Source organism: Elephantulus edwardii, unplaced genomic scaffold (assembly GCF_000299155.1).
Source record: "Elephantulus edwardii isolate Elephantulus edwardi_28Jun2011 unplaced genomic scaffold, EleEdw1.0 scaffold00076, whole genome shotgun sequence".
In the NCBI taxonomy this organism is placed as follows: domain Eukaryota; kingdom Metazoa; phylum Chordata; class Mammalia; order Macroscelidea; family Macroscelididae; genus Elephantulus; species Elephantulus edwardii.
Genome location: NW_006399826.1, coordinates 14,925,867 through 14,953,253, shown reverse-complemented (window position 1 = coordinate 14,953,253; position 27,387 = coordinate 14,925,867). Strand labels below are relative to the sequence as shown.

The following is a 27,387-nucleotide window of genomic DNA, read 5'->3' as shown; positions in this document are numbered from 1 at the left end:
CCCTGGCTTACCTGTGAGTCCCCTCGTTGCTCAAAGATGGCATGTCCTTGGGCCCCATGACTCACGCTGCCATCATGCTTTGAACTCTGAGGGCCTTAATTTTAGCCAGGTTTCCTGATGCTGTGCCAGCTTTCCTCTATGCTTCATTTCTCCCCTTCAAGCCCTTGCATGTCATTGTGACATAATTCAAAGCCCTGATGGGCTAGAATCCAATAGACCCAACCCAAACAGGAAAGTCATTTTCTGTTTATTTAGCACTCCGAACTAGAAAATGTCAGACACTTGTTTTCGGTGCTTTGCAAAGCTGGAACGGAACTGAAACTTGACCATTTGCAACAGGGTCTTCCCCCAGTGAATGATTTAAAGCCTTCAACTATTATTCAAGAAGACTAATTAGAACATAAATTGACCCTAAACTTTCCTTGATTGGATCACTATCACTCGCTACCTTCTCCTTTGCTTAGAATATTGTTAGAGATTATACAACCTTATATGAGCTTGGAATGACAATTATATCCTAACAAATTCTAGGAGTATTCCACAAAGCATCTTGATGTTAAGGTCACAGTATGAGTCTTGTCCCAAACTCCTTTGTGCATCCTGTAAGAAACAGTCTTGTCTCCCACCGCTGCCCCTCTCCAGCGTGGCCTGAGGACATAGTACCATATTCCACGTTTGTTGGCTGCCTGTGGAATGGCCATTCTTACTACTTTTGCTTAAAGATGGTGCAACTCTACCATAAAGAATGACAACTCTTGCTTTCTCAGACTCCTTTGTATCTAGGACTGACCACATGATTCAGTTTTGGTAAAGAGTTTTAAATTTTATAGGTAAAGTTGTGGGAATGTCTTCTCTCCCTAATAAAGGAGAGGTGTGAGATGAGAGACTGTCTCTGGAAATTTTGATATCCTCTTGACTCCTGATATGGTTTTGGTGCTTAAATCTGGTGAAGTAGTTTTGGGACCATCGTCTTCTCAGGGTGCTGGGAATGATGAAATGGATGGAAAGGCATCACATCCTTGATGACGTTGTTGAGCAGTTGTACCAAACCGGGCAATGACTGTTTTTAGAAAAGAAATCTCTGTAGTTTTAAGCACTTTTATTCAGTATTTTGTTACTTGCAGGTCAAAATATCCTAACTTGTATGGATGTCTATTATTCAAAGATAGCTCCTTCTGCTTCTTTGAAGTCACTAGACTGTGCTTTTTTTCAATCTAGTTGTTTATTTCTTACTCATCCTCATCCCTGCACTATTATATTTATTGGCTTGCAAATCACTTTATAAAGATCCTGTTATGCAAAAGACCATGATGGTCTAGTCCACTATTATAGCCCAAGCTCTTGGTAAATAAAAATCATGCAATAAGTATTTGTCAGCCAGTGAATGAACGGATGTGCTATCAAGGACGCAAATTCCACACAACCAGGCTAATAAGAGAACAAACTTAGGATGGGACTCTGCTTCTGGCTTGTACGTTACCTAGGAGAGTATGCTTTCGCCTATGAGTCGACATGGGAAGGATCAGAACAATTGAAGGTGAGTTTGGTTCTGGATGTCTTCAGTTTGAGAAAGCGCTTGGGAGCTAATGCTAGAGGCAGTTCCTAGTAAACTCTGAGGAAAAAGCTCTTGGAACCAACTCACAGCTAACCCTCTGGTGAGTTTTCAGAAACTGTAAATCACATGAGAGACGATAGCTCATCTTTCTCCCACAGAGAAACTGGTGAGTTCAAACTGCTTGGCTTTGGGGTGGGGATGGGGGTGGGTAGCACAACACTTTACTCACGAGGCTACCAGGTGTTCCCGTCTCACTGTGTGACACCATGAGGTGAGCGATCTTGCCTCCTAAGATTGGAATCATCCTTGGCAGCAGCTCCTCTCTCACTTTCCAAATTCAATCCATCATCAATTGATGAAGGATCCAGTCTTTATTTCTCCCACTGTTATCTTTTTTCTACCCCCAGTGCTGCCTCCTGAGTTAGGCCTTCCCTCTTTCACTTACCGTGTTCCAGCCATATCAGTCTTTTTCCTCCTTAAGAGACACATTTTCTTTTCTTTGTCTATGAAGCACCCTTCAAGAAGGAATGTTCCCTCTATTCTTCACGCCTCCCCCTGCCTACCATTTAGGTCTCAGCCTGAACAATATTTCCTCAGGGGGGCCTTCCCGGATCACCCTTGGCTCCATCCATTCTGAAGCCTCAGAAATGTGACCTAATTGGAACACTATGATTTGGTGATTTTGATTTTGGTAACCTTGTTGTTGTTGTGTACTGCAGAGTTGGAACCAACCCATAGCTGACCCTCCAGCGGGTTTTCAGAGGCTGTTAATCTCATGGGAGGAGATTACCCATCCTTCTCCAGCAGAGCAGCTGGTGGCCTCTAACTGCATGCCTTCAGGATTACAGCACAGCTTCTTGCCACTAGCCCACCAGTGCCCCCCTTTTGGTAACCTGTACAAGCAAATTGAAGCTCTGGTGGCATTGTGCTTCTAACCCAATGGCTATGTGTGTCTCTGAGGGTTTAAATTCACCAGCTGCTTTGTGTTAGAAAGATGGGAAGTTTCCTCCCACTCTATTTACAACTTCAGAAACCCTTTAAAGGGTCAACTGAGTTGGAACCAACTCAATGGCAATGATCACAGTCAAGTAAGTAAAACTTATAAAAGAGACCGACATATAGAACTAGAATGAGCTAAAATTAAGAAATGTAGCAACCAAAGATCAGAAACCTAAGTATTACGGCCAGTACTTTTTTATCCCAGAAGGCAGGTCTACCCAAGAAGTCAGTTTATAAGTATAGGATCAGATATTATTTGAAACTATATGGTAGCTTGGTGAACTCATTCTACATCAGAATCCTCATAATGTCTGGTGTCAGGGTACCACCTCCAGTTCTGGAGACCTCTGTTCTAGGTTTGCCTCATTTTCAAAATGTGGGTGATTATTCTGCTACTCCATCAGATAGATGTGAAGTTTGCTTTTGGTGTATTAATACCTAGCAAGGTAATACTTAAGGTTGAAGTCAGATTTGGAAGTTACCTGTTTTACATGTTTTGCATCTCAAGTGATCGACTGTGTCTGTTATATAGTTTAATTTTAAGTTTGTGAAAGCAGACTATTACAAGATTTATCTTCCTGTTTCTAAAAGTCTGTTGTCTCTAAAAGTTTGTATCAAACTTTCACTCAAATCACACTAAAAAATCCCATTACTTATTGTATTCTTTGAGGCTTAGATTCCTTCAGGATCTATGTTGTTGATTGTTTTAAGAGATGAAACTCTCTGTAGCCTTGAAACTGGGAGCCCTTCTTATGGTCTCGTGGCTATCAGAGAAGGAAATGAAACTCTAAAAATGAAGACTTTTGGAAAGAACTTGTTAGTTAAGGCTGAAGGAAGAAAACATTCACAAGCATAACCTTTGCTTTGGACCTAATCCTTCCACAACATTTTTAAATGATTGAAAAGAAGTCCCCTGGGAAGTTTCTGATTGCCTATAAATGCAACTTTCAGTTTTTTTTCTATATTTTATTAATTTTCATAAACATTTACAGAGATTTTGGGTTTCCATTCATTCCTTGTTGCACTAGCAACTTTCAGTTTTGATGTACTCCATGCCAATTGGGTGTAACGGACAACAGGCAAATTGATGCTCGTACTCCTGAAGCTATATAATGCTGGAGAGTTTATTCTAAGAGCCTCAAAACCTTCTATCTCTTCTCTCTCAGACGCCAAAAAAAAAAATAAAATAAAAAAATTTAAAACCAAACCCCATTGCTGCTGAGTCAGTTCAGACTCACGTGACCCTATAGGGCAGAGCGGAGTGTCCCCTCCCGAGGCGGTAAATCTTTAAGGAAGCAGATGGCCACTATTCCCCCCACGGTGACTGGTGGGTTGGAACCATCACTCTTGTAGTTTGCCAGCCTCTGACTACTAAACCGCCAGGGCTCCAAGGGGAAACTTACTAAGTACCGAAAGACTGTCCAATTTATCATTTTGGAACAATCAGGAGAGAAGGTTTTGCTTTGACAGAGGGGAAGTATACGGTCTTTTGTTACTGCTTTGGCCTGTTTTGGAACTCATTATTGAAACTTTAGGTGCATTTCCATTATTTTAAGATATCAGCTATATGGATAAAAGAACATGGACGAGAGGTGCTTCAGGTGGTAGAGACAAGCCTAAGAAGGGCATTCAGAGTGGTAGATTGTCCTTGAGACCTGACCCGTGAGGCATGCCCATGGCCCTTTATGTGGTGGATTGTCCTTGAGACCTGAACCCTGAGGCATGCCCGTGGCCCTTTATGGGGATACATAGAGCCTACCTGGGAAGAGATAGGGGAAGCTGGATCCAAGAATATTGATCTCAAAGTATAGACACATACCTTGTCTACAATATCATCAATAATCTAGTCTGGAAGTTTCATCTCTGAGTCTAGAGAACAGTAAACAGCTGAAACAGTATCTATGGGTTTGTGTGCTCACGTATAAATCTTTGGGGAAGGCAAATGGTTAACATGCTTGGCTAATAACCAAAAGATCAGAAGTCTGAGTCCACCAGTTTCCTCAAAAGAAAGGCCTACCATCTGCTTATGAAATACGTCAGCCGTTAAAAACCCCATGGAGCCAGTTCACACACTAGTCAATCTATTTGATGGCAGCCATTTTTTCCTTCTGCACACGTCTGACAAACTACCAGTGATTAAGACCAAGTAACTACCACACGTTGAAGCATGTGATTACTAATATATAAAGAATGTTTTAATAGCTAAAAAAAGAACGTGACTTTTAAACAAAGTCTATAGGGAACTGTGCTGTGAGTATAATTTATTCATATATTTACACAGAAATTTGTTACAAGGGGGGAAGTGTTCTTTAAGAAAGTCAATAAAATGCTTCGTTTTAGGATAATATATAATAACAAAAATAGTTTGAGGAAGTTAAGGCCATTTAAATTACATAATGTACAAGGCGTTCAGTTTTTGCTATTTACATACTTGTGTGAACAGACCCTGGAGAAGGTGCTAAAATTCCCTCCTGACAGAGGAATGGGGACCCTTGTGCTTCTCATCCCCATAGTGTGGACTCCTCACTCCTAGTTATCTTTGGTTGTGCTTCCCCTCCCCCCGCAACTGTATTTTACAAATACAGTTCAGTTCAAACACTGGAAATCAGCCCTTTCAACAGAATATGGATACGTTGCAAATTCATGGGTTCAAAAGACTATGACTGTGGTCACAGGGCTTACAAATTGGAATAATGTGCACTTACTTTCCTGAGAATAGGAAGAAGTTGTCCTCTCCCTAAAATATTTGTAAGTTTTCATTTTGATTTCTGTTTATACACTTGTTGTTGTTGATTGCCTTTGAGTCGAGCACGACTCATAGCGACCCTATAACAAAAGCCCTGAATCCCCTCTACAACTATTGACATTTATCAAAGCTCATAGAGTTTCCGGAGGCATATTGTTTTAAAACAGGTACTTAGGGCTGCAAACTAAAGAGGAGAAAACCTTCAACATTTCAAAGTTTTGGTCTTTTAATCCTCTAGATTTCTGAACTGATAAATCCCTACTCGAAAGAAATTAAGCATAACATTCTACCACAGCCTTTGCTATGTTTGGTAATAGAATTTTTATAGAGTTGATAAAACTTGGAAAAACTTGATTCTGTTGAGTCAATTCTGACTCATAGCAACCTTGTGAACAGAATAAGACAGACAGAAGTGTCTCAGAGATTCAAAGATTCAAGGCTGTAATCTTTACAAAGGCAGGACATCACTTTTTTCTCCTGTGCCTAGCGGGCTTGACGTTGGTAAGCTTTGGGTTAACAGTTGAGTGCACAACTAGTACTAAGGCTTCTTGTAAAGTTGATAATTTTAAAATAACAAGATAATAACAAAATGGTCTAGAGACTTCCTTACGTGTATTCTTTTTGGTGCTTCAGATATTATTTGTTTCTGTGAAAGAATATTGTGAGTGTGCAGAAAGTAATGAGGATTTTTTTTCAGGAAGAAATGAAACAACTTTTCCTAACATCTGTGAGTAATATGGCCTTAACCTTCAGTTTTTATAACATATAAAACATTCTTTAAATGAACTGAGAAAAAACCAACGTATACAATATGGTAAACATAGTTAATATTACTGAATTGTACATGTTCAACAGCAAATGTTTTGTTATATATCAATTTTACAAAAATAAAAAAGACATTTCCAAAGCAACATACAAAGTTTAAAAAAAAAAAGGTGAATGGATTTTTTTTGGGGTGAATGGAATTTGATGACTCAGTTCTGTGCATTTGTTGCTATGTTTAATCTTTTCTAAATATGAAGCTTTTCTTTAATATCAAACTAGTTAGGTCATAGAATATTTTATCCAAACAACTAACTCCATTTCTCTAAGGAGAGAAAACCCAACAACCCTATATTTAAAGAATTCCTTGGAATCTCTCAGAGAAACGATGCTTCAGAATCATTTTGTCTGAACAAACCCCTTGCACCTCTTTGCAGCTCTCACAACATGACCAGCCACTGTGAGGGAGAAAGAGGAGGCAATCTTTTCTATTAAGCTTCATGGCCTTGGAGTTTGCCCTGAATCAGTATCCACTTGGCAGCAGTGGTCTTTTTTTTTTTAGATAATGACCCACATGCAATGAGGGTCATTGGAAGAACAGAGGAAACAAGCGATCAGCCTGTGCCCTGGAGATGCACAGACGTAATATGTAACTTGCATTGACTGAAGAAAAAACAAACCAACCCAAACCACCAAAAACCAAAACTAAACAATACAACCCAGAAAACTTGGACTATTGATCTGAAAGTTCTGTGTTCACTTCGATTTTAGGACTGTGAATTCCATTCACTTAAGGCTTGGATAGTTTAAAGAGCTTAATTTTTAATACTGTTAACATCATCCAGCTGACCAAACACCAAGAATATCAATAAATATCAATAATTAGCTCCAGTCTCACTTGCTCTCTCTGTGGGAGCATTCTGACTTTATAAATACATTAGCGTCATGGTTGGCTCCAACTCCCTGCTGAGGTTTAAAATTCCATCGCCAGGGCTCTTATATGCTTGGAAGTATCCCCCAGAGTCTAAAAGAACAATAAGTGCAAAACAGACCGTCAGTGGGTTAGTATGGAGTTGCTACTAGGGAAAACAGGATGTCGTTGACTGAGGCATCTGGTCAAAAAAGACTCGTGCCTGTGGCCCCCCATGAGTCGTGCTCTTACAAAGGGCTTTCAGTCATCCTTTTCTTGGCTTGCATGTAGAAGATGCGGTTTTCCTCAGGATAAGTGACTTTGCTGAGTGGCATCCTGTAGATGTTGGGGTTTTCTGTGGTCACCAAGAGGAAGAGCAGCGTGGCCAAACAGAAGGGCCAGGTACAGGCCGGCAGTCCAACCTGAGGAAGAAGAGACAAGCCGCACCTTGACTCCTAAAGTCTACAGGAAAGTCCATTTCTGTCCCAAATGGAAAGTCTAGCCACCCAGAGCCTCTCCCAGCCTTGTACTGTCCCTCAGCCTAGGAGGTGAGTCATTGCGACATTGCTCTGTATTCTTCATGCCCATGGAGACTGAATCCACGATTTTAGAGCAGATAGTAGACTCGCTGATATTTTCACCCATTCTTTAGGGTAGTCAGCTATGTCTCTATGGTGTCTGTCTGCCCTCCCTCTCATAGAAACAAACTTTCTACAAAGACACACCTTCAGAGATGACAGAGCATAATGACTCCTGACTATACATCATGTTCACAGTTCCTTTCTCAGTCTAGCCCATGGGGACTTCTCTCCCCTAGACTTTCACCCAGGTCTTGGTCTCTTTCTGCTTCATTTCTCTCCACTCTGTTCCCAAATAGACACTAAACTCTGTAAGGGTAGTCAATCCTCCTTGTAAGCTGTCTACGACATTCTGAGCACACATTATGCACCCAATCAGGCGTGGTCTTATTTATGGACCTCCTGGGGCATGATGGAGTGCAATTAAGAAAATGAACACATAAATGAACCGATGCCTGAGCCCCCTTAAAGATCCACCGTATCATAAACACCAAAGGTTGGAGGTTAAGGATCTCTACTTTTAAAAATCTCCTCATCTGAGTCTGTTGTGCAGCCTTCTCAGTTCTGATCATAGATTGATGTTTGTGAATACTTGTTGGGAGGTGAAGGGCCCTGTTGTTATTGTTGTTAAGTGCTGTGAGTTGAGTACAACCCACAGTGACCTATGAACAACAGATCTGAACCCTGTCCTATCCTGTGCCATCCTTACAATTCCCGACACACTAGATAGAGCCTATTGTGCAGTCACTGTGCCAGTGCACCTGGTTGAGGGTCTTCCTCTCCTTCTCCAACCCTCTGCCTTTCCAAGCATGAAGTCCCTCTCTAAGGAATAGCCTCTCCTAGCTACATGACCAAAGTATATGAGGTGAAGCTTTATCATCTTTGCCTCTAAAGAGCACTCTGGCTGCACTTTCTCCAAGACATTTTTGTTTGTTCTTTTGACAGTCCATAGGATGTTCAGTACTCTTCTCCAACACCATAGCTCAAAGGCATCAAATGAAAGGGCCTCATAAGCCTTCAAAGGGTGCTCTGAGTCTATAATGTAACACAACCACCCCTCCTCCATCATGCTGGTCATGGGGCTTGTATTTTCTACCATAATGATATTTTACTCTCTCAAAAATTTGCTGGTGATGGAAACAGTGTGTGAAGAATTGAGGGTAAGTTTGGGACACAAAGCATTGGCCCCAACTTGGATATACCACTGGGAGATAGGAGATCCTAGAACCTGGAGACAGCTTGCTCCTTGAGGGTGAGAAAAGAAAAGGTCAAGGAATAAGAGGACAGTGCTTCCTAGGAAGAAGAAAGCATGGTAGGAGGCAACGGGCAATGATTTTGTCTATAAAACAATTTAGCCAGGATCTAGGAGGAGTGGCATCCACTTCCGTAATAGCTTGCCTCCAGAAACCCTATGAACATGGAGAGAGGATGAAAGGCACCCAAGTGTCAAGGACTCTCCTTCATAGGGTCGCTATGAGTCACCTGCGACTTGACGGTATTTAACAACAACAGGTCTGAGTATAGTCCAATGGATGACTGAAGAGTTAAAAAACAACAACCATCCCCAAATAGGTAAGAAACCCCAGGATTACTTTTTTTGTTGTTTTTAACTCATCTGGGCCTTTAGTTGATTCTCTTTTTTTTTCTTTGCTGACTTCCCAAGTATATAGTACAGACGTTCTGTTGAAGTAAACAACGTACTGGTACTCAGAGTTAGACTCTGAACTTGATAATATGTTACATAAGCTAAGATTCAGCTCTTTAAACCAAAAGCTTTTACAAGCCCAGTGGTGGTGATTTGGACTAAAGTTTACAGGTGAAGGTAGGAGAGAACAGAACAGTTCAGGAGAAAGGAAACTGTTGGTTGTCACCGTCATGGATATCATCACTGGGCACCACTCAGGTGCATCTCAGGAGGGTTCTCCCTGTAGACAAGATTCTAAAATTAGCCATGCTGATGATAAAAAGAGAGTAAGGTCAACTCACCACAGCCATCACATGTGACATGCTGACTCCAAGGTAGGCAGTGAACAGGGCTGCAAACAAGAGGAAAGAACAAAGCTTGGTAGATGCACATTTCCTCACAGGAAGACCGCCCTCCAGTATGAACCATCGGACATGTATGCTCCCGCTCTTTTTCAGTTAGCTCTGCATCATGGATACAAGACTGAGTTTAGAGCTGGCAGTCTTGGGTTCAAATTCTGGCTTTATCACTTAGAAGCTTGGTGACGTTCAGAAAATTCCAGGGAGTTCCAGTGGCCTAGAGGCAACAAGCTGTGCCGCAATCCCAAAAGGTATTCAGTTCGAATCCACCAGCTACTCCATAGAAGGATGGGCAATCTTCTCCTGTGCTATTAACTGCCTCTGAAACCCTCTGGAGGGTTGGCTATGGGTTGGTTCTGACTCTATAGAATTGTACAAATTTCCATAGGGAGCTCTTGTAGCTTAGTGGTAAGATATTGTGCTGCCAACCCAAAGGTACGTGGTTTGAATCAACTAGCTGTTCTGTGGAAGAAAGATAGACACTCTCCTCTCATGCAATTTACTGGAAAACTGACTGGAGGGTCAGCAATGGGTTGATTGCAACTTGACAGTACATAACAACAACAAACTTCCATTATAGCTCTGGTTGTGCAGTGATGAAATATTCAAATGATAACCCAAATGATTAGAACCTTTTAGCTTCTCTGAAGGAGAAAAGGCAATCTGCGTCCATAAATGTTTACAGCCCTTTGGGAGATTATGATCATAGTCTTGGGGGACATCCAGGTCAATTGGCATAACATACTCCACAAAGATAATGTTTGTGGGCTACATTCTATATTGGTGAGTAGTGACTGGGATCTTAAAAGCTTGTGAGCAACCATCCAAGGTGCAATAACTGGTCTCTCCTTATTCAGAGCAGAGTAGAATTGAGAAAATCAGAAAATCAAATATGCAAAGAAAGAACAAGTTCAAAGAGAAAATGGACCACACAAATTACCACAATGGACTGTTCTGATCAGGATCACAACAGAAGGCCATGGACAGAATGGGAGTAAAAATGAAGAACAAAATAAAAACATAATAGGAAGGACCAGACTGAAAGGATTGATAGAGACTGATGGAGTCCCTGAATCTATGGTCTTTAAACACCCTTCCAGCCTGGAACTGAACCCACCTCACCTTTCAGCCAAACAAGAGACAGACCTATAAAGTGAAGAATGTAATCAGGACAGTCAGTCAGACCAGACCAAAAGAGCAGCATCTGCCCCAAAGCAAAGCTCAGAATGCAGGAAGGGGCAAGAGGAATGGAAATGTGGAAACAGGATAGGAATGGGGGGAGAGTGCTTCACACTGAGAAGATTTCAACTAATGCCACAAAACAAACAAGGAGAAAAAAAGGTATAAATTGTTGAATGGAAAAACAAATTTGCCCTGGAAGCTTTCATCAACATCCACCCCTTCCTTCCTCCAACACACATAAGCTTTCAACACCGGAAAACCTTTAGGGCAATTCTATTCTTTTTTTTTTTTTCCTTTTAAATTGATTTTCATGAAACTTTACAGAGACTTTGGATTTCCATTCACTTTTCTCCTTGCCCACCCTTTCCCCCCAATTTGTCTTTCTTTTTGAAACGTAAAAGAAAAAAAAATTCTTTCATTGCTATTCAATCCTTCTGTCTTACAGGGTTGATTTGAATAGACGTGAACTCCATAGCAGAGGGTTTGGTTTAAGTTTAAACCTTCATTTCTCCATCTTTAAATGGAAGGTAAAAAAAAATTACCTCTCTCCTCGGGTGAGTGAGGACATCAAAGGAGAGCATGTGTGTGTTCAGCATACCATGTGTTCTCAACAGAAGTCTATCTGTGGTGACTGTTTGCTGTTGTTATTACTGATACTTAAGGAAAAAAGTCTTAGATAAAAGATAATTTCCCAAATGTATGACTGAAGAATGGATGAATTAAAAATTTCTCGAAATAGCGTGGTTTCTATTTGTTCTAAATGTAGAAGGATGCCATGCATGAAAACAGCAAAAGGTCAGTGAAAGAGATGTATTTACATACAGTGACTGAAACAATGGGTTTAAATATAGCAGGGATTGTGGAGATGGTACAGGATTAAGCAGGGCTTCCTTCTGTTATACAAATGAGTTGAGGCTGACTTGATGCTACCTAACAACAGAGACTTGCAACTTTTTATGAATATTTTCTCTTATCCTGATATTTAGTCTTAAATAGCATAGAATTCTTCCATGTCTGAATTGTATTATGTTAGCTAGTTAAACTGGTCATTGGAAACAGTTCTAGTTCCAAATTACAATGCTGATACTTTATTTGCTGTATGGCATGTCACTGAATTTCTCTGAACCCCAATTTAATCATCTGCCAAATGGCGACCTAACAGTGCAGTGATGAATCTCAAAGTAGCTCATATATTTCCATGGGCAGCAGACATAAGCTGTAACCATGGAACTGGGATACCACTCTGAGTAAGAGGAGGTTTTTTTTTGTTTTTTTTTTAAAGGAAGCAAGTTTAATGAACTGGAAATCAAGAAAGGTAGTTGAAGGGTAAGAGGAGCTTTTGACTTCGATTTTGCCCAACTTAATGATTTCTTTTATTTCATTGATTTCTTTCAACAAATAATCCAATTATTCACTGGTCCTATGAAGTAATAGAGACCCTCTGTGCCTGCTCCTGAGTTCCAGTTCTTCGTAACACCTGTCCTAAATATATCATACCTTAATGCCATCTCTTTTATACTAATGCCCATTATATTATAAGGCATAGTTGAGGCACTTTCTTGTTCCACATTAATATAGTGTTTTGAAGTGATCTCCAATTATAAGTTGCTTTTATCTTCATAGGAAAAGTATCAGACACTCTGACATTCTTAACAATGTTGTTGTTATGTGTCATCATGTTGCTTGCGACTCATAGTAACCCTCTGTACAACAGTTCTGAACCCTGCTCTATCTTGAGCCAACTTCATTGTCTCTGACACATCTACCCCATTACTCCAGTCACTGAGTCAATCCATCTCACCCAGGGTCTTTCTCTCTTGTCCTTCTCAGTAGGTGACTATTAAAATAAAGCCTACTAATATTGCTGAGTTGCACTGGGGAATTATTGTATTAGAGGTAAAATTCTGTACAATATGCTCAGTTTGTAGGTAATGAGTCTACATAACCCACTAAGAGAGAAAAGACCTTTGAATGCGAAAGGGAAGATCGATATTCACCTCATCCTGGGCAACGTTCTTTCCAACAAGCTGCCAGTTAGTTCTATTATGATAAACCAATCATGAAAAGATATACAAAATGTGTTTATAGTGTGGACTGATAATATAGTAAAATTGAGAAGTACCTTGTTATGCCATTTCTAGTTTAAAGGTACAGGGCAGGCAATATGGTCAGGTTCTATCAGAGTTTCTTAGGTCCTTTTTCTGATAATAAACTAATAAAGGAACTTTGGAATAATAAAAGATTAGCTGTAAAGTAAACGGTCATTAATTTCAGTTGACAAGGTTGGCCTCTTTTTCCTGGCAGCGTTGGGGTGATATGAGCATGTGGAAACTTGCTGGCATTTTCACGTTTGAGATCTGCTGAACAAGAGGACTGAAGGTCCATGACAAAACCTCATGCCTAAAGACTGAAAAGGCTCACAATACTCATTGTGGGTGAAAAAGGGACTCTCATGCACTGTGGTATAAATGGGTATGACCTTTTTGGAGACGGATTTGACATTTTTAAAATGAAAACTGACACTCCCTTTGACCCATCAATTCCGCTTCTAGAAATTATCTCACAGAAAGACTTTGCAAAATACACAAGGACATTTGTGCAGGAATTCTCACTGTGACACTGTTTGTTATAGTTCCAAAGTAGAAGCTGCTGAAACTTCCCCAGGGTTGATGAAATAAAGGATCAACACCTAGCTATCCCCACTGCCTTAAACATCAAATGTCCTGCACTTGGCAATATATTTATTGCCTTCTCTCCTTCCATCTTTGTTGCACCAGCAGAGATGCCAGCTTAATCCTGGGCTTCAGCTCTCCCCTTAAGGACATATCACTCAAACAGTTGATATCTAGGCATATATAAACTCACAGGAAAGGCAGAGGAGATATCTGGGAAGAGCAAATAGCATAAGAGAAAGTCAAAACACAGATTATGCGAATTAAGCCCCTATTCAAACCATTAGCAGTTGAATTGTTTCTAACTCATGTACAGTTATGAAGAACTGAGCTCCATTAGACTTTGTTGATTCTGATTTTTATAGAAGCAGATTGCCACACAGTTCTTCTGTGGCACTGGTGAGTGAGTTCAGAACCATTTGCACCACCCAGGGACCTTCTTGGATGAATAAGCCTCCCTTTATAGTAAACATAGGAGCCCTGGTGGTGTACTGTGTTACATGTTGGATTGTTCACCTGAAGTTCAGTGGTTCAATTCCACCAGTGGCTCCTTGGGAGAAAGATGGAATGTCTTTTATGAAGATTTACAGCTTTGAAAAGCTGATCGAGGGTTGCCATGAACCAACTCAATGGTAATGTCTTTTGGTTTTTATTTATAGTTAACATGAGAAATTCATTAATAGTTCCAAATTCAAACCACTATTTATCTACCCAAACCAAACTGTTTTATCTAGCAAATTGCTGTTGCCAAATCAATTCTTACTAACAGTGACCATACTGAACAGAGTCGACCTTCCCCAAGGATTTGCAAGGCTGTAAATCATTATGCAAGCAGACTGTCACATTCTTCTCCCTCTAGGGTGGGGTGGGGGTTTCAAACAGCTGACCTTTAGATTAGCAGTTGAGTCTTTAAGCACTGTGCCACGAAAGCGGTTACCACTAAGGCCTGAATGCTGCTACGGGCAGCCCCCTGAGTTGCAAACGAAGTCCATTTCTAAGTGTGCCTTTAATTAGAATTTGTAGATAAGTTAGGAAAAAAGTGCAGATGATTCTTATTCTCTTATAACGATTTACAGAGTGTTTACATGTTGGAATTAACTCCATGGCAGTGGGGCTTTTAGTGTAAGAAAATGCTTGAAGTCTTCTCAAGGATTTAAAAGCTGTGGTGAAGCAGGTGAAGGTGATTGTTATAAGGAACTGCGCAGGGGCTGAGTTCAATCATTTCAAAGGGAGGGCAAATTTGCATAACACTTAAGGGCAGGCACCAGTTGTTCCTCAGTTGGCCATTCATAACTGGGACTTACTGTAAAGGTAAGTGGAGCCACTAGGAATTCCCAGGTTTGCATTTAGAGTGGGGTACATGCCCTTCAGGACATCATCTACCCTTTTAAATCTCAGTATCTCAATAGTAAAACAAGAGGAGGGAGTAGAGATCTCTGGAGACTTTTCTAGCTTTGTGGGCCAAGTGTGACCAGAAAAAGGGATTGATGTGTTAATGAATTAACTTGATTAATGAACTTGTAATGGATGAATGCTTAAGTATTAATATTTTAATTAATCAGGAAAGTTCTTAAAGGATGGTGTCTGGATGGCAGTATTACTATCAGCTGGGAAACTGTTAGAAATACAAATTCCTTCCCTACCTTCCTGCATGAAATCAGAGTTCTTTCCTTCCAGTTTCTTGGGACAAATAGTATGAAGGATCAAGAAAAATCAGGTTTGTAGTCCCTAAATAAACACACTGTTGTTGTTGAGGCCCATAGCTGGCCCTCCAGCAGGTTTTCAGAGGGAGTTAATAACATGGGAGGAGACTGCTCATCTTTCTCCCACAGTGCAGCTGGTGGATTTGAACCACATGCCTTTGGCATTGCAGTGTGGCTTCTAACCAGTAGACCTCCAGAGCTCTCTCAACAAATGAACACATTACAGAATATTAAGTGACATTTACGGTTCAAGGGTAGAATTCTTCCTTTTATGCAGGAGACGAGACCCAGGTTCCACTTCTGGGTAATGCATCTGATTTGCAGATAACTGTCCTCCTATTAGTAGAGGTTTCTTGAAAGTTTTTATGATGCTGAATAAGTTTTAGCAGAACTTCCAGACTTCAATGGATTAAGCTGAAAGACCTGGTGATGTACTTACTTCTGAAAGTCAGCCATGGAAATCTGATGGAGCTCAGTGGTCCAATCTACAACTGATAGTGGAGACGGTGCAGGACCACAAAGTATTTCATTGTGTTCTGTAGGGGTCCCTGTGGGTGGGGCCAACCTAATGGTAGCTAACAACAACAGCATGTTTACCAGGATTCCACAGGTTCTCCTGTCTCCACTATAACCAGGATAAACCTGAGAGCAGACTATTATGCCCAGAAGGGAAGTCCCTTGTCCGGTCACACACTGAGGTGGTGTTGTTAAGTGCCATTGTGTTGATGATGACTAACAGAGACCCTATGAGCAACTGACCTGAACCTTGCTCTATCCAGCACCTCCCTTACTGTCTCTGATAGACTTGAGCCCACTGTGACAGTCACTGTGACAGTCATTGTGTCAGTCCATCCCACTGAGGTCTTCCTCTCTTTCTCTGACCCCCTAATGTACGTGAGATGAAGTTTCACCATTCTTGCCTCTTAAGATCACCATGATCATGCTTCCTGTAAGACAGACTCTGGTTGTACCTTCTCCGAGACAGACTGAGATAACAGTGGCATCAAACAAGGCACTCGGTCTTGATTTCTTACTGACAATCCTTTTGGGCTGGATTTCTTTGAATTTGACCCCACAGACATGAGAAGATCTTCTCCCCCCATCATTACTAAGACGCTCTGGATACTCACCACAGGCAATTGCCAGGAGGTGGGTTTGCCAAGTGAGTGCCATGAACATTCCTCCTATTGCAATGCAGGCCAGAGAGCTGTTGAAACCCCACAGTCCGAAGTAGATGTTCTCAAATGGAGCTGAAAGGCTGAGGCCTATAGGATGAGACAAGAGGGCTCAGAGCTGCACGCTGAACACCTGGATTTTCTGAAAGGAGTCAGGGCAGTGTCCCGAGACCTCCCATGGGTCCTCGAGAAGCAGAGACTCCAAGGAAATGCTGGCATATAGAAGACACCCAGTCCATGCCTGAGGACCAGGGGATGCCATGCTTACCTGCTGCGATTCCCAGCAGAGATCCAATGGCTGCATGCAGGCACATGAGCGGGGAGGACAGCAGAATGGCACACAGGAAGATGCCCCCTGTCCACGGGTTGTCACAGCCATATATCTGACCCACACCCACAGGCAGAGATTTTAGTAACTGCAAAAGCAATTAAAAAGTTTGAGGACACTAAAACCAAACAGAAACCCAGAGGACCCTGATAAAAAGTTTATTTTTACATTTCATACGTTATACCTTTCAAAAGTGGTGATTCTAGGTTTTTTAAAAAAAATTCACTTTTTCATTTTTTTTAGCCCCAGGGGGAATAAAAATTCATCTACTTCAGTGCAATGTAAGGAGGAGAACTGAGCATGTCTGCCCAAGTCCTTCTACTTACTGACTCTACTGCTCTTAGTGACATTTGACGGAGACCTGCAGTGTGCCTGACTTCCGGTGGAACTCCCCTGAGGAGTGCCTGCTGCAGATTCCCAGGAAAAGGTGAGGAAAATGTTAGCTTTGACTCAACAGTCATTACAAAGCTTCTTAGATTCTTACAATGCTGAAATAGCACCTACGTGATAAAAACTCCAAGTGATATAAATATCTAAGTGATAAAAGGCCACCCTAGACTTTCGACTCTAATAGATTCAAATGTTTGCTGTCCAGTCTGTTCTCATGCATAGTGATTCTGTAGAACAGAGTTTCCCCGCAGGGTTTCGAAGGCTGTAACGGGAGAAGATTGTCCGATCTTTCTCCCTGCGGAGCCTCTGGATGGGTTCAGATCCTTAGCCATTGAGTGCGTAGCCACTGCACTCCCGGGGCTCTGAAAACCCACTAGAGGGTCATCTAGGAGTTGGTTCTGATTCAAATGGGCATGAGTTGACTATCCCAAAAAGACTTGAGATATTGTCCAGAGGCAGGAGGAATGCCAGAAGACGGTGGGAGACTTACCTCTAGGGCGCTGAGGTCAGACCAGGTGACATTGGGAACAGAGCTGACAGGCGTGACCAACTTGATTGGAAAAAAGGGATTGTAATGTCCCGTGGCTGCCAGATACATGGAGAGCGCCATGTTGAAAGGCAAGGTGAAGACAGGGAGGTCCCACTTGCAGAACACAGAGCTCAAGGCACTTGAGAAGATCGGGCTAAAAACAAAACAGAAGAGAATGTACAACGTGACCAGCCATGGGAGCAAACCAAATTTCTGTACTATGGAAGGCCTTTAAAATAACAACAACATAAAAAAAAGCACAACAAAACACCCTCACCAAACCAACTCTTAGCTTATTTTTCTTCTAGAGAATTATGCTCCAATGTTACCCAGATTGAGCTATGGCACGGTTTAAATAATTTTGAAGTACTTAAGATACATACATAATTAAAACTCCCTCTGTAACAATAATTGCTCATCGGTCTTCCCTCCCTACTGTGTAGGTTATGCACAATTAGTCTGAATCAGTGTGTATAATTGTCACGCATCATTGTTGCTATTAGGTGACACTGAGTCAGCTGTGACTCATAGCAGCCCCAGGTATAACAGAATAAAACCTTGCCCAATCTTGTGCCACCCTCAAAATCTCAGCTGTGTTCTGTGCTGCAGTTATTGCGTCAATCCAGCTCAGTGGGCATCTTCCTCTCTTCTCCAGACCCACCATTTTTCTAACCGTGATGCCTTTCTCCAGGGTCTGGCCCCTTCAGATAGTATTCCCAGACTATGTGAGATAAAGTTTCACCATCCTTGCTTTGAAGGAGCACTCAGACTGCCTGAGTTATTAGTATATTCAATTTTGAGAAGGATAAATAATTGTCGAAGGTGCAGATGATATGGGCGGGAGGAACATGATCTATGCTCAGGAGGACAGAGTCCCTCAGCTGTTCATGCTTTGTGTGAACTCGGGGGAGGCACTCCTCAGCTAGCTTATCTGTAAACTGCAGGGATGGATTTGATGGTGCTGTTGATTGACGGATGTCTCCTCTCAAAGTTATGTTTCCGTCCTGTCTCCAGGTACCTGTGAACATGACTTCATTTGGGAGTTGGGTCTTCACAGATGTGATGAAGTTAAAAGAGGTCATATTAGGCAGGTCTTAACTCAGTGTCTAGTGTTGGTGTAAAAAGAGAGAATGTGAGACACAGAGACCTACAGGGAGAACTCCAGGTTCTGAGAGAGGTAGAGATTGGAATGAAGCTACCAATTCAGGTACCACCAAGGATTGCCATCAACCACCTGGAGAAGAGAACAGGAAGTGTTCTCTCCTAGCACTTTCAGAGGGAATAGAGAGCCCTGCTGACAACTGACTTTGGACTCCACGATTGTGAGAGAATCAATTTCTGCCGCTTTGAGCCACTTAGTCTGTGAGACTTTATTAAGGAAGCTCTAAGAAACTGCGTCCCAGACCCTCTTCTGTAGCATCCGCTGTTGACATCTTTGAAGAGTCATATGCTCAGGGTCAGGGCTCCAGATGTCCTTGCTTATGAGGAGATGAGGTGGTGAACACTAGTTTCAGGTGATGCTGGTTACTGAGTCGACTATGACTCACAGGGAATGCAGGTCTGCTTTTCAGAGCAGGCTCCGGATTACCTCCTGAGGAGAAGGTCAGACCAGGCTCCAGATCATCTCCTGAGGAGAAGGTTCCATCTGCCCCATTCCACGCCTACCCCTGCCATGGGTGGGTGATGCCCCTCCGACACAGTCTGTATTGGTTGTATCTTTCACTTTTGTGGTTATTATTGTTATTTTCTAGTCCCAATATGCCATGTATAGTAAGAAAGAAATTTTTGCTTCTGAAAAATGGATTTAAGACTGTACCAACATATAGAAACTCCTTTAACGAGTTCAGGTTAAAAGAAAAAGGAGTTTAAATGACTCAATATTTTTTACTTTTTAAAAAAGGAGACAGATGGGAAAGAGCAGCTCCCATAGGCACTGTGGTTCTCAAAGTGGACTCCCCGACCAGCCACACCAGCAGCCTCTGGGAACTTGTTAGAAGTGCAGATTCTCAAAATCACAGAATACCCATAACTAGAACATTTCAGATGGAAGTGAGAGGTGAGGGTGGGTGAGGAGGTGGGGGAAGTTGGGTGGGGGATGGGTGGATAAAGAGGGAGAGTATGAGGGGGTACAGGGATGGGGGTGGGGTAATGGGATGTGTGTTTGCGCACGCACATTCTGTTTTAAAAAGCCCTTCACGTGATTCGGAAATGTTCTCCATGTATATGAGGACTACTGAAGTACATAGTGTTTCTCAACTTCGCTATATTTCAAGATCACTCACTCACTCTTTGCCACCGAGTTGGTTCAGACCCATAGCTGACCTTCCACCAGTTGTACCAATACATCACCCGAATCTAAAATTTGAAAATAAAGGATTTTGAAAACTAGGTACAACTTACCAAGTCATGGACATGAGGGATACAGGGAATAGCAGCCACCAGAAATAGTTTCCCTTATCTGAAAAGACAGCCATGAGTATTCCCACCAGGGTAGCGTTGTAACCATGGAGACCCGCGGCTATTGCTGACCTGTGGGCAAGATGCAGAGTATGGACATGACCCGAGGCATTTGACTGAATTTGTACAAAATCACAGCCATAATTTCTAGATTGTCCTCACGTTAGAAAATACTATTATATTTGGCAATGTGTCTCAAGGACTATGCATGCATCATGCAAATACAAAAAAAATAAAAAACATGAAAAGGTAAAATGTACATAAGTAAAAATACAAATGTGTCTATGCAAAACTTCCCACCCCGCTTTCCACCCCACCAATCTCATAGCATCATGGCTAAAGACAGCACTACACTGTCCAAGGTATTGTTGTTATTATGTGCTGTTGAGCTGACTACGTCTCATAGTGACGTCTAAACAACAGATCTAAACCTTGACCTTTCCTGGACCATCCTCACAATCTTGGACAAGCTCACTGTTAGTAACTCTGTAAATCTACCAAATAGTCAACTTAATTTAGTCTTTCCTTCAGAAATTATAAATAATATTTATTTATATCTTAAAGACCTCTGCCTTGAATAAAACTTTCACATACCAAATATTATCTCAGTCTAATTTCCTGGTGAGAGATATAACTCTGGAAGTAGATATCCACTTTCATAGTGTCTTGAACTCTAAATGTTAAACTTCCAGTTTAGCATGTATTTTCATCATTCACTGCTTCAATTTTGTCTTCTCCAAACTTATTTCTGAGTTATTTCAAAGACAAAGAATGACTTTCCTTTTATTTGGCATTGTTACCTCTATTTGTGTGCATGTTTAACATCTAATTATCTCTGTTTAGTAATGAATCTCAAAGATTACTCTAAAGGTATATTTTTACTTATGGCCAAAATGGTTCCCTTTTAATAACTGGGAGCTAGAGTCCCTGAGTGAGAGAGAGAATGAAATCATAGACCAAGAACCAAGCTGGGTGCACCAAGCCCGACCCAACTACCTCCCAAACTGGTGCTCTCAGAGTTGGCAATGCCCAGTACAGTGAAGGGCACAGAGTCCTCCACTCAGCAGGACACATCACAGGACTGAGAGCATGTGAAGGTGCTGAGGTCAAATGCATGGCCTAGGGGATGGCAGTGGCAGCCAGGAAGCCTAGCAACTATGAGGCAGTACTGGAAAGCATGAGAGGTTCTTGGTTGTTTTCAATCAGCAACATTGCAATGGTCAAGCTGATATCTGGACAGTCATGTGGGAGAACATTCCAGGTGGTAATCTACAAAAGAACTTTGCTTCCTTTCAGGATGTGTGAGAAGTGATGCAATGGGGGGTCTCAAGTGCTTGACTATTAACCTAGCTGGTAGGTTTGTGGGGAGAACTCATCCAGAGATGTCTCCAAAGACAGGCTTGGTACTTGAACTCTTTCTGAAAGTCTATAGATTGCCTTGAAAAGCCTATAGTCTTGTTCTGCCCCATGATGTGGACCCAGAGGGTCACTGTGAGTCAGCATGTTGCCTGACAGCAACCAACAACACAAAGTAATAACAACTGGGATTATATACAATGAGAATGGGGCTCTATACAACGACATGACCTCTCCATAAGTGAGCTGGAGATTTAATGCTTTAGTTTGTTCAATGACAAATTAGTGGCATTCTCTACAGCTTGTGAGATTCCACCATTAAAGAAACAAGAAGATGGGAATTCACTTAAAACAGAAGACTATGGGTTTAGTATGGTTCTTTCAGGTTAAGGAGAGTAAAAGAGATTTGAAAATTAACACATGTTAATGCGACTTTTAAAATAAATCATGCCTGAAAGAGGCATTGTCATGGGTTGAGTTAATTTAGAATATAAAATTATTCTGTAGGAAGTAAAACAAGGTTCTTAGACCTGACGGCAAAGAGAAATATTGGTCGACTCATTGAGGACTTCCTAAGGGAATTTACAGGGTTGCAAAATCATCTCCGTGTAAGGATCATCCTTTGGTAATTATGCCTTGATCCTCAAAATGGTTGACTCTGGAGAACATTATGCTGAGTGAAATATCCCAGTCACAAAAGGACAAATATTACATGATGCCACTGTTGTAGAATGGGACTGTCCTTGGGGTTGGGGAGAGACTGAGTAAGATGGGTTCAATAATGTATACTGCACTGAAACAGAGGAGGGAGAAAACTGTTTAAAAGAGATATATAACTAGGTATTTCTGTCATGAGAGGAGTCTAGAGTGATGGCTACATGGTGGAGGGGACCTGGGGGAGGGTTTGTAAAACAATGAAAGAATCTTTTCTTTTACTTTTCCATAATTTTTGACTCATGTACTTATAACTTGTTAGTCAAATTTGTGTCTACTAGGTTGCAACACCCCCATGATACATCTTCAAGGATATGAACATGTACGGCCAAGCACAATCAATAAGAGTGCATCTAAATTCCAAAATCAATCTCCATAATAGTCTATGTGTTTCCTACTGCCAAAGGGGCCCTTTAGAGTAGTGAGAGAAGATCTTCACCCTGAAACCCACAGCGTCCCTTTTCAGCAGGAAGTAGCTAAGAGAATACGCCATCCCCTTTTCCTTATGAATCAGGGTGAAGTCTCTCTCAGGGAGGAGTGATAGGGAATGGCAAAGGACACACCGACAAAGGAGATTAATCAGAACTGACTTTGACAAGCACTGTGGCAATTGGACAATTAAAACAGACATTTGGATGGCGGGGAAGAAGAACAAACTGGGGAGGAGGGTGGAGAGAATGGTGTGGCAATTAAGGAGTGAAAGCCCAGAATCCCTGTGAATGTTCATTGAAACTAATAAAATTCAATAATAATAATAAAAAAAAGAAACCCCTCCCAAAAAAATTATGCCTTGATCCCAGGCAGCTGAAGAAATTAGAAGTCAAGTGCCATTTGTTTTCCTGGTGGAAAGCAACTCATTAAGGCTTCAATTTATGAAGCACATACCATTTTAAAGCTAGCACCTATTTCAAAAGATTCAAGATTCTCAAGGCAGGGTCTGCAAACTTTGAATTAACAGTTGTTTACAGAAGCTGAGCCTAACCTTTGCACTAGTGATAGAGATTGAGTTTGCTAAATGAAGTCTGGAAGCCTGATAGCAAGGGCTATTAAACCACTAAGACTTAATCAGGAACACAGAATAACTTTTGCCCAAACAAACAAAATGCTTGTGAATAAATTATTTTATCAGTCTGTAAAGAAGGTCCTTTTCTCCTGGAAATGACTTCTTGCCTAAGTTCCGGCCCCACGCGAGGCACCATGGATCAAAGACTCTACAAGCGTAGCTTGTTTACTCAAGCTTTGCTTTATCATGCTTCACAGATGCAGTAATTTTTACAAATTGGAGTTTTGCAGCAAACCTGCGCCAAGAAACCACTGGTGCCATTTTTTGCAATATCTTCTGATCACAGTTCATGTCTCTCTGTCACATATTTGGCAATTCCTACAATATTTCAAACTTTGTCCATAATGCAAACTCAATAGGAAGCATAAATTTTATACACACTGGAAAACAAAATAGCACAAATGTATGTGATTCACTTTATTGTGCTGTTTGCTTTGCTTTAGTAGCCAGAGGTGCAGTATCTCTGAGGGATCTGAACGTGGTTCCCTGAGCTCTGACCAAAGGCAAACACACAGTTCTGTGGAATAAAGGTTTTTCTCGTGACAAGGGTGTGCCGATAGCACTCGGCCCACAGTCACTGGCTGGCCTCCTACCTGTCTTGACTGAGCAGCAAGGCCGTCAGAGTGGAGACTACAGTTGCCAAAAAGCCGTTGAGAGCCCACCACGGGTTCTGGACCAGGAGTCCCACCACTATCAGGATTCCACTGATGGGGTTGCTGACAAACACCACTTGGGATATTCCCCGCAGGACCCAGTCAATGAACTGAAGTACCATTGGCTTGTCTGGAAGAAACGAGATGGGAAGACCTTAGGTAGAGACAACACCAATGAGATGCCGTCCCAGCACTAGAACCTTCCCTGAGCAAAATCATCACAGTTACCTACAGTTCAGGTAAAACTAATTTTTAAAAAGATTTTATTTTATTATTTTGTGTGTGTGTGTGCCATCAAATTGGATCTGACTGGTACAGGAAAGAGACTGTCCCTCCTTCAGCAGAGCATCTGATGGATTCAAACTACACACCTCTGGGATTGCAGCTCAGCTTCTTGCCACTAAGCCACCAGAGCTCCCCTGTAAAGCTAATATTTAATGTCCCTTTAAGCATTTCTCTCTGAACCATTTACCCCCTGCCAAGTGACACCGAGATCTCCAAAAGTATCCAGTGTCTTATGCTCAACACAAACTGCCCTGATTAGAACCTTAACTCTAGAAAACACCAAAGCACTTATTTCCATGTTCAGAGGTACCAAATTTAAGTCAAAGGAATGAATTACTAACAGAAAAATTCCTGTTATTAAGCACTGACATTGAGCTGTCTTCCCTTAAGACATGCAGGTTCCTGACTCTGACCACTATCTCCCCCCAAAAAACAATTGAAGATGGTTTGCAGGAAAGTATATAGTGAAAAGCAGACAAATAGAAAGAGACAAAAGGGTTGAAGATTAAAATGAAAGTCTGCTGTTAGGGACCTCTCCAAAGTACTGAAGAACAATGGTGTCTCTCTGGAGACTAAGGTGTGTCTGATACAGGCCATGGTCTTTGCAATCACTTGTTATGCATCAGAGAGTTGGACAATGACTAGAAATGATAGAAGGAGAATTGATGCCTTTGAGCTGTGGGGCTGGAGACGAGTATTGAGGGTACCACGGACTGTTAAGAAAACAAACAGATTCAACCTGGAGAGAGTTAAACCAGGCTGCTCCTTGGAGGCAAGGATTCTGAGGCTTCGTCTGACACACTTTGGTCGTGTTGTAAGGAGAGACCTGAGCTCTGGGAGGGTGGAGGGAAAGTGCAGGAGGGGAAGACCCTCTATGAGGTGGATTAATTCAGTGACTGGGGTAATCGGGATGGGTATGTTGGAGACAGTGCGATTGGCATAGGACAGGGCAGAGTTTAGGGCTGTTGTACAGAGGGTCACTATGAGTCTCAAGTGACTCAACAGAACATAACAACAACAACAACAACATAAAAGTACAAGAATAAACAAAACTATACTTTCCAAAGTGGCTTCTCCCATTTCTCCAAGGGAGTGAGTACCTTTTAGCCAGTCAGCCAATTCTTTCATGTCTCCAGTGACATAGCCAAGTGCCTTGGGGAGACACCGTCTCCTTCCACACGGGGAGACCTGGTTTTCACCTTGGTCAAGTTTCACAATAGTAGGGCTGTCTTCCATGGCAATGTCTTCCTCTGGTTCCTTGAAGAAAGAACAGAATTCATAAATATCCCATAAACACTCCCGACCAGTCCGTTGTGGGCTTGGCCTGATGTCGCACGGGCCTAACAGAGCCTGGTTTTCATCTTGAAACATCATCGAAGGATTAGTACCTAAATCCGCGTCCCACACTACTTTCGTCATCAATGTATTTAATGTTACAATGAGATGGTTGTGGTCTTTGGTCAAGTTCCGTTTCTAGTTCAGCAAATATTTATTGAAACGCCCACTTCCCCGAACTCAAGGAAGATAGATAAGGGGAGAAGATTGCAGTAGGGGTCATTTCAACATAACGAGTCAATCACATACAGAGAGCTTAATCTTTATGCTCTCAACTAGAGGAGAAAAACGTCAGGTTGCAAAATGATTAGCTTGTGAATCCAGACTACATGCGAGAAAAACAGCCTTATAAACGAATGCTTTAATTTTTAAAATGTTAGTATTACATTTTTAAAATAATTTTTACATTTTAATTTTTTAAACTTTAATTTTAGTTGTTTTTTTTTAGAAGAACCAGTGTGTGGATAACAGGATATGAAAACTCCCTTATCCATTATCCCCAAAGAAAAGATTACTTGAATTTGTCTTTATATCATGCAACAGCCTCAAATATTCATTTCTTTTTGAGTTTATTATTTAAATGCTTTAAAAATAGGAATGAACGCTATTCACAGAGACATAAAAACTGGGAGAGGAGGATGTGGCCAAGTTGTTTAAAACAAAAAAAAAATTATAACCCAAGGACTGTATGATAATGGAATATTATAATGAGCATGTTTTGGGAAAATACTAATGACACAACCCTGACTTGTCCATCTAGGAGAATATTTATTTCTCATGATAAATATGTAACAGGAGAATGCCAACATCACCAGAATCTGGAATTTTGTAGTGTAGACAAAGACTGGTACTTCCTAGATGGTAAATATAAAATAATACCAATGAAGAAATCCCACAGAAAGGCAGAGTCTAGAACAATAGCAAAACCACCTTGAACATGCGAGAAAAGCCAAGTGCACAGGTAGGTAAGTGTGAAGTAGGGAAACACCCAAACCATCAGATGCTGAAGGCACAACTGGGATACTGAGGCCACAGCCACCTCAGACACAATCAAGGCAATCCCCAAAGCTCAGGCCGGCCACCAGCTCATCCTCCTGTGGTCAGAATGTGAACAAAGGGTCTTCATAGCTATTTGGGGGGTTTGATTTCATCATTGTTCTTTTCACCAACAAATATAGCTGTTAACAACAAAGTTATTACTTTCTAAAAAAAGTCCTGTCCTAGGAAGATCCTGAACAAGATGGACTGACACAGTCACTGCAGCAGTGGGCACTAGTGTGTTTGAGAGAAGGATGACACAGAATAGGGCACGCTTCAGAGCCGTTGTTTGGAGGGTCACTATGAGTCATATTTGGCTCACTGGCACATAACAATAATAACAACAACAATCTGACCTAGTTTTCACTCCTATTAATCCCAGTTCAGAAATTAAATGTGATTAGCTGATTTTTCACTGATGAACAACTACACTTCAATTATATGACTTCACAGACCAATTAACTATGCTGTTTCTCAAACAATATTGAGCCATTAATCACTACACAAAGTATGAACTGTTTATGTAATGCATTCCCAGACCCAGCTCATTCTCTCTCTGCAGAAAACATTAGACAACGGCATATATGAGGCTTCCAATGAATGTTGGCATTAAGAAGTTCCTCGGTTGAAAACTGGTAGAGCTCAGGAGCCTAAACTAAGTCCATATGGAGTTCAGCTGGCTCCATCATTAAGCCTGTAAAACAATTTGAATAATTAAGCAATTAAAAAGATTGTCTTTTAAATGCTATATGGTGCCACTGTTGTAGAATGAGGCTGGCATTGGGGTGGGGGTAAGACTGAGAAAAACTGGATGAAATATGTTTATGGCATTGAAGTCTATGGGGGAGAGAATAGTCTAAAAGTATTATATTTTAGGGCATTATTTTTATTGTAGGAGTATGCAATGAGGGTTG

The 27,387-nt window shown here is 41.4% G+C and overlaps 1 protein-coding gene across 1 annotated transcript in view; it reads right to left on the bottom strand.

Moving 5' to 3' along the window:
- Window positions 1-7,220: 7,220 nt before the first annotated feature.
- SLC14A1 (solute carrier family 14 (urea transporter), member 1 (Kidd blood group)) overlaps window positions 7,221-27,387 on the bottom strand; it is a 22,829-nt gene continuing 2,662 nt past the window's right edge. The window contains exons 2-9 of the mRNA XM_006889216.1: window positions 25,201-25,357; window positions 23,756-23,945; window positions 19,973-20,101; window positions 17,534-17,726; window positions 16,594-16,741; window positions 16,281-16,415; window positions 9,537-9,586; window positions 7,221-7,394 (exon numbers count right to left, since the gene is read on the bottom strand). Of these exons, the coding sequence (XP_006889278.1) occupies window positions 7,221-7,394; window positions 9,537-9,586; window positions 16,281-16,415; window positions 16,594-16,741; window positions 17,534-17,726; window positions 19,973-20,101; window positions 23,756-23,945; window positions 25,201-25,357 (1,176 nt within the window). The remainder of the gene's footprint in view (window positions 7,395-9,536; window positions 9,587-16,280; window positions 16,416-16,593; window positions 16,742-17,533; window positions 17,727-19,972; window positions 20,102-23,755; window positions 23,946-25,200; window positions 25,358-27,387) is intronic.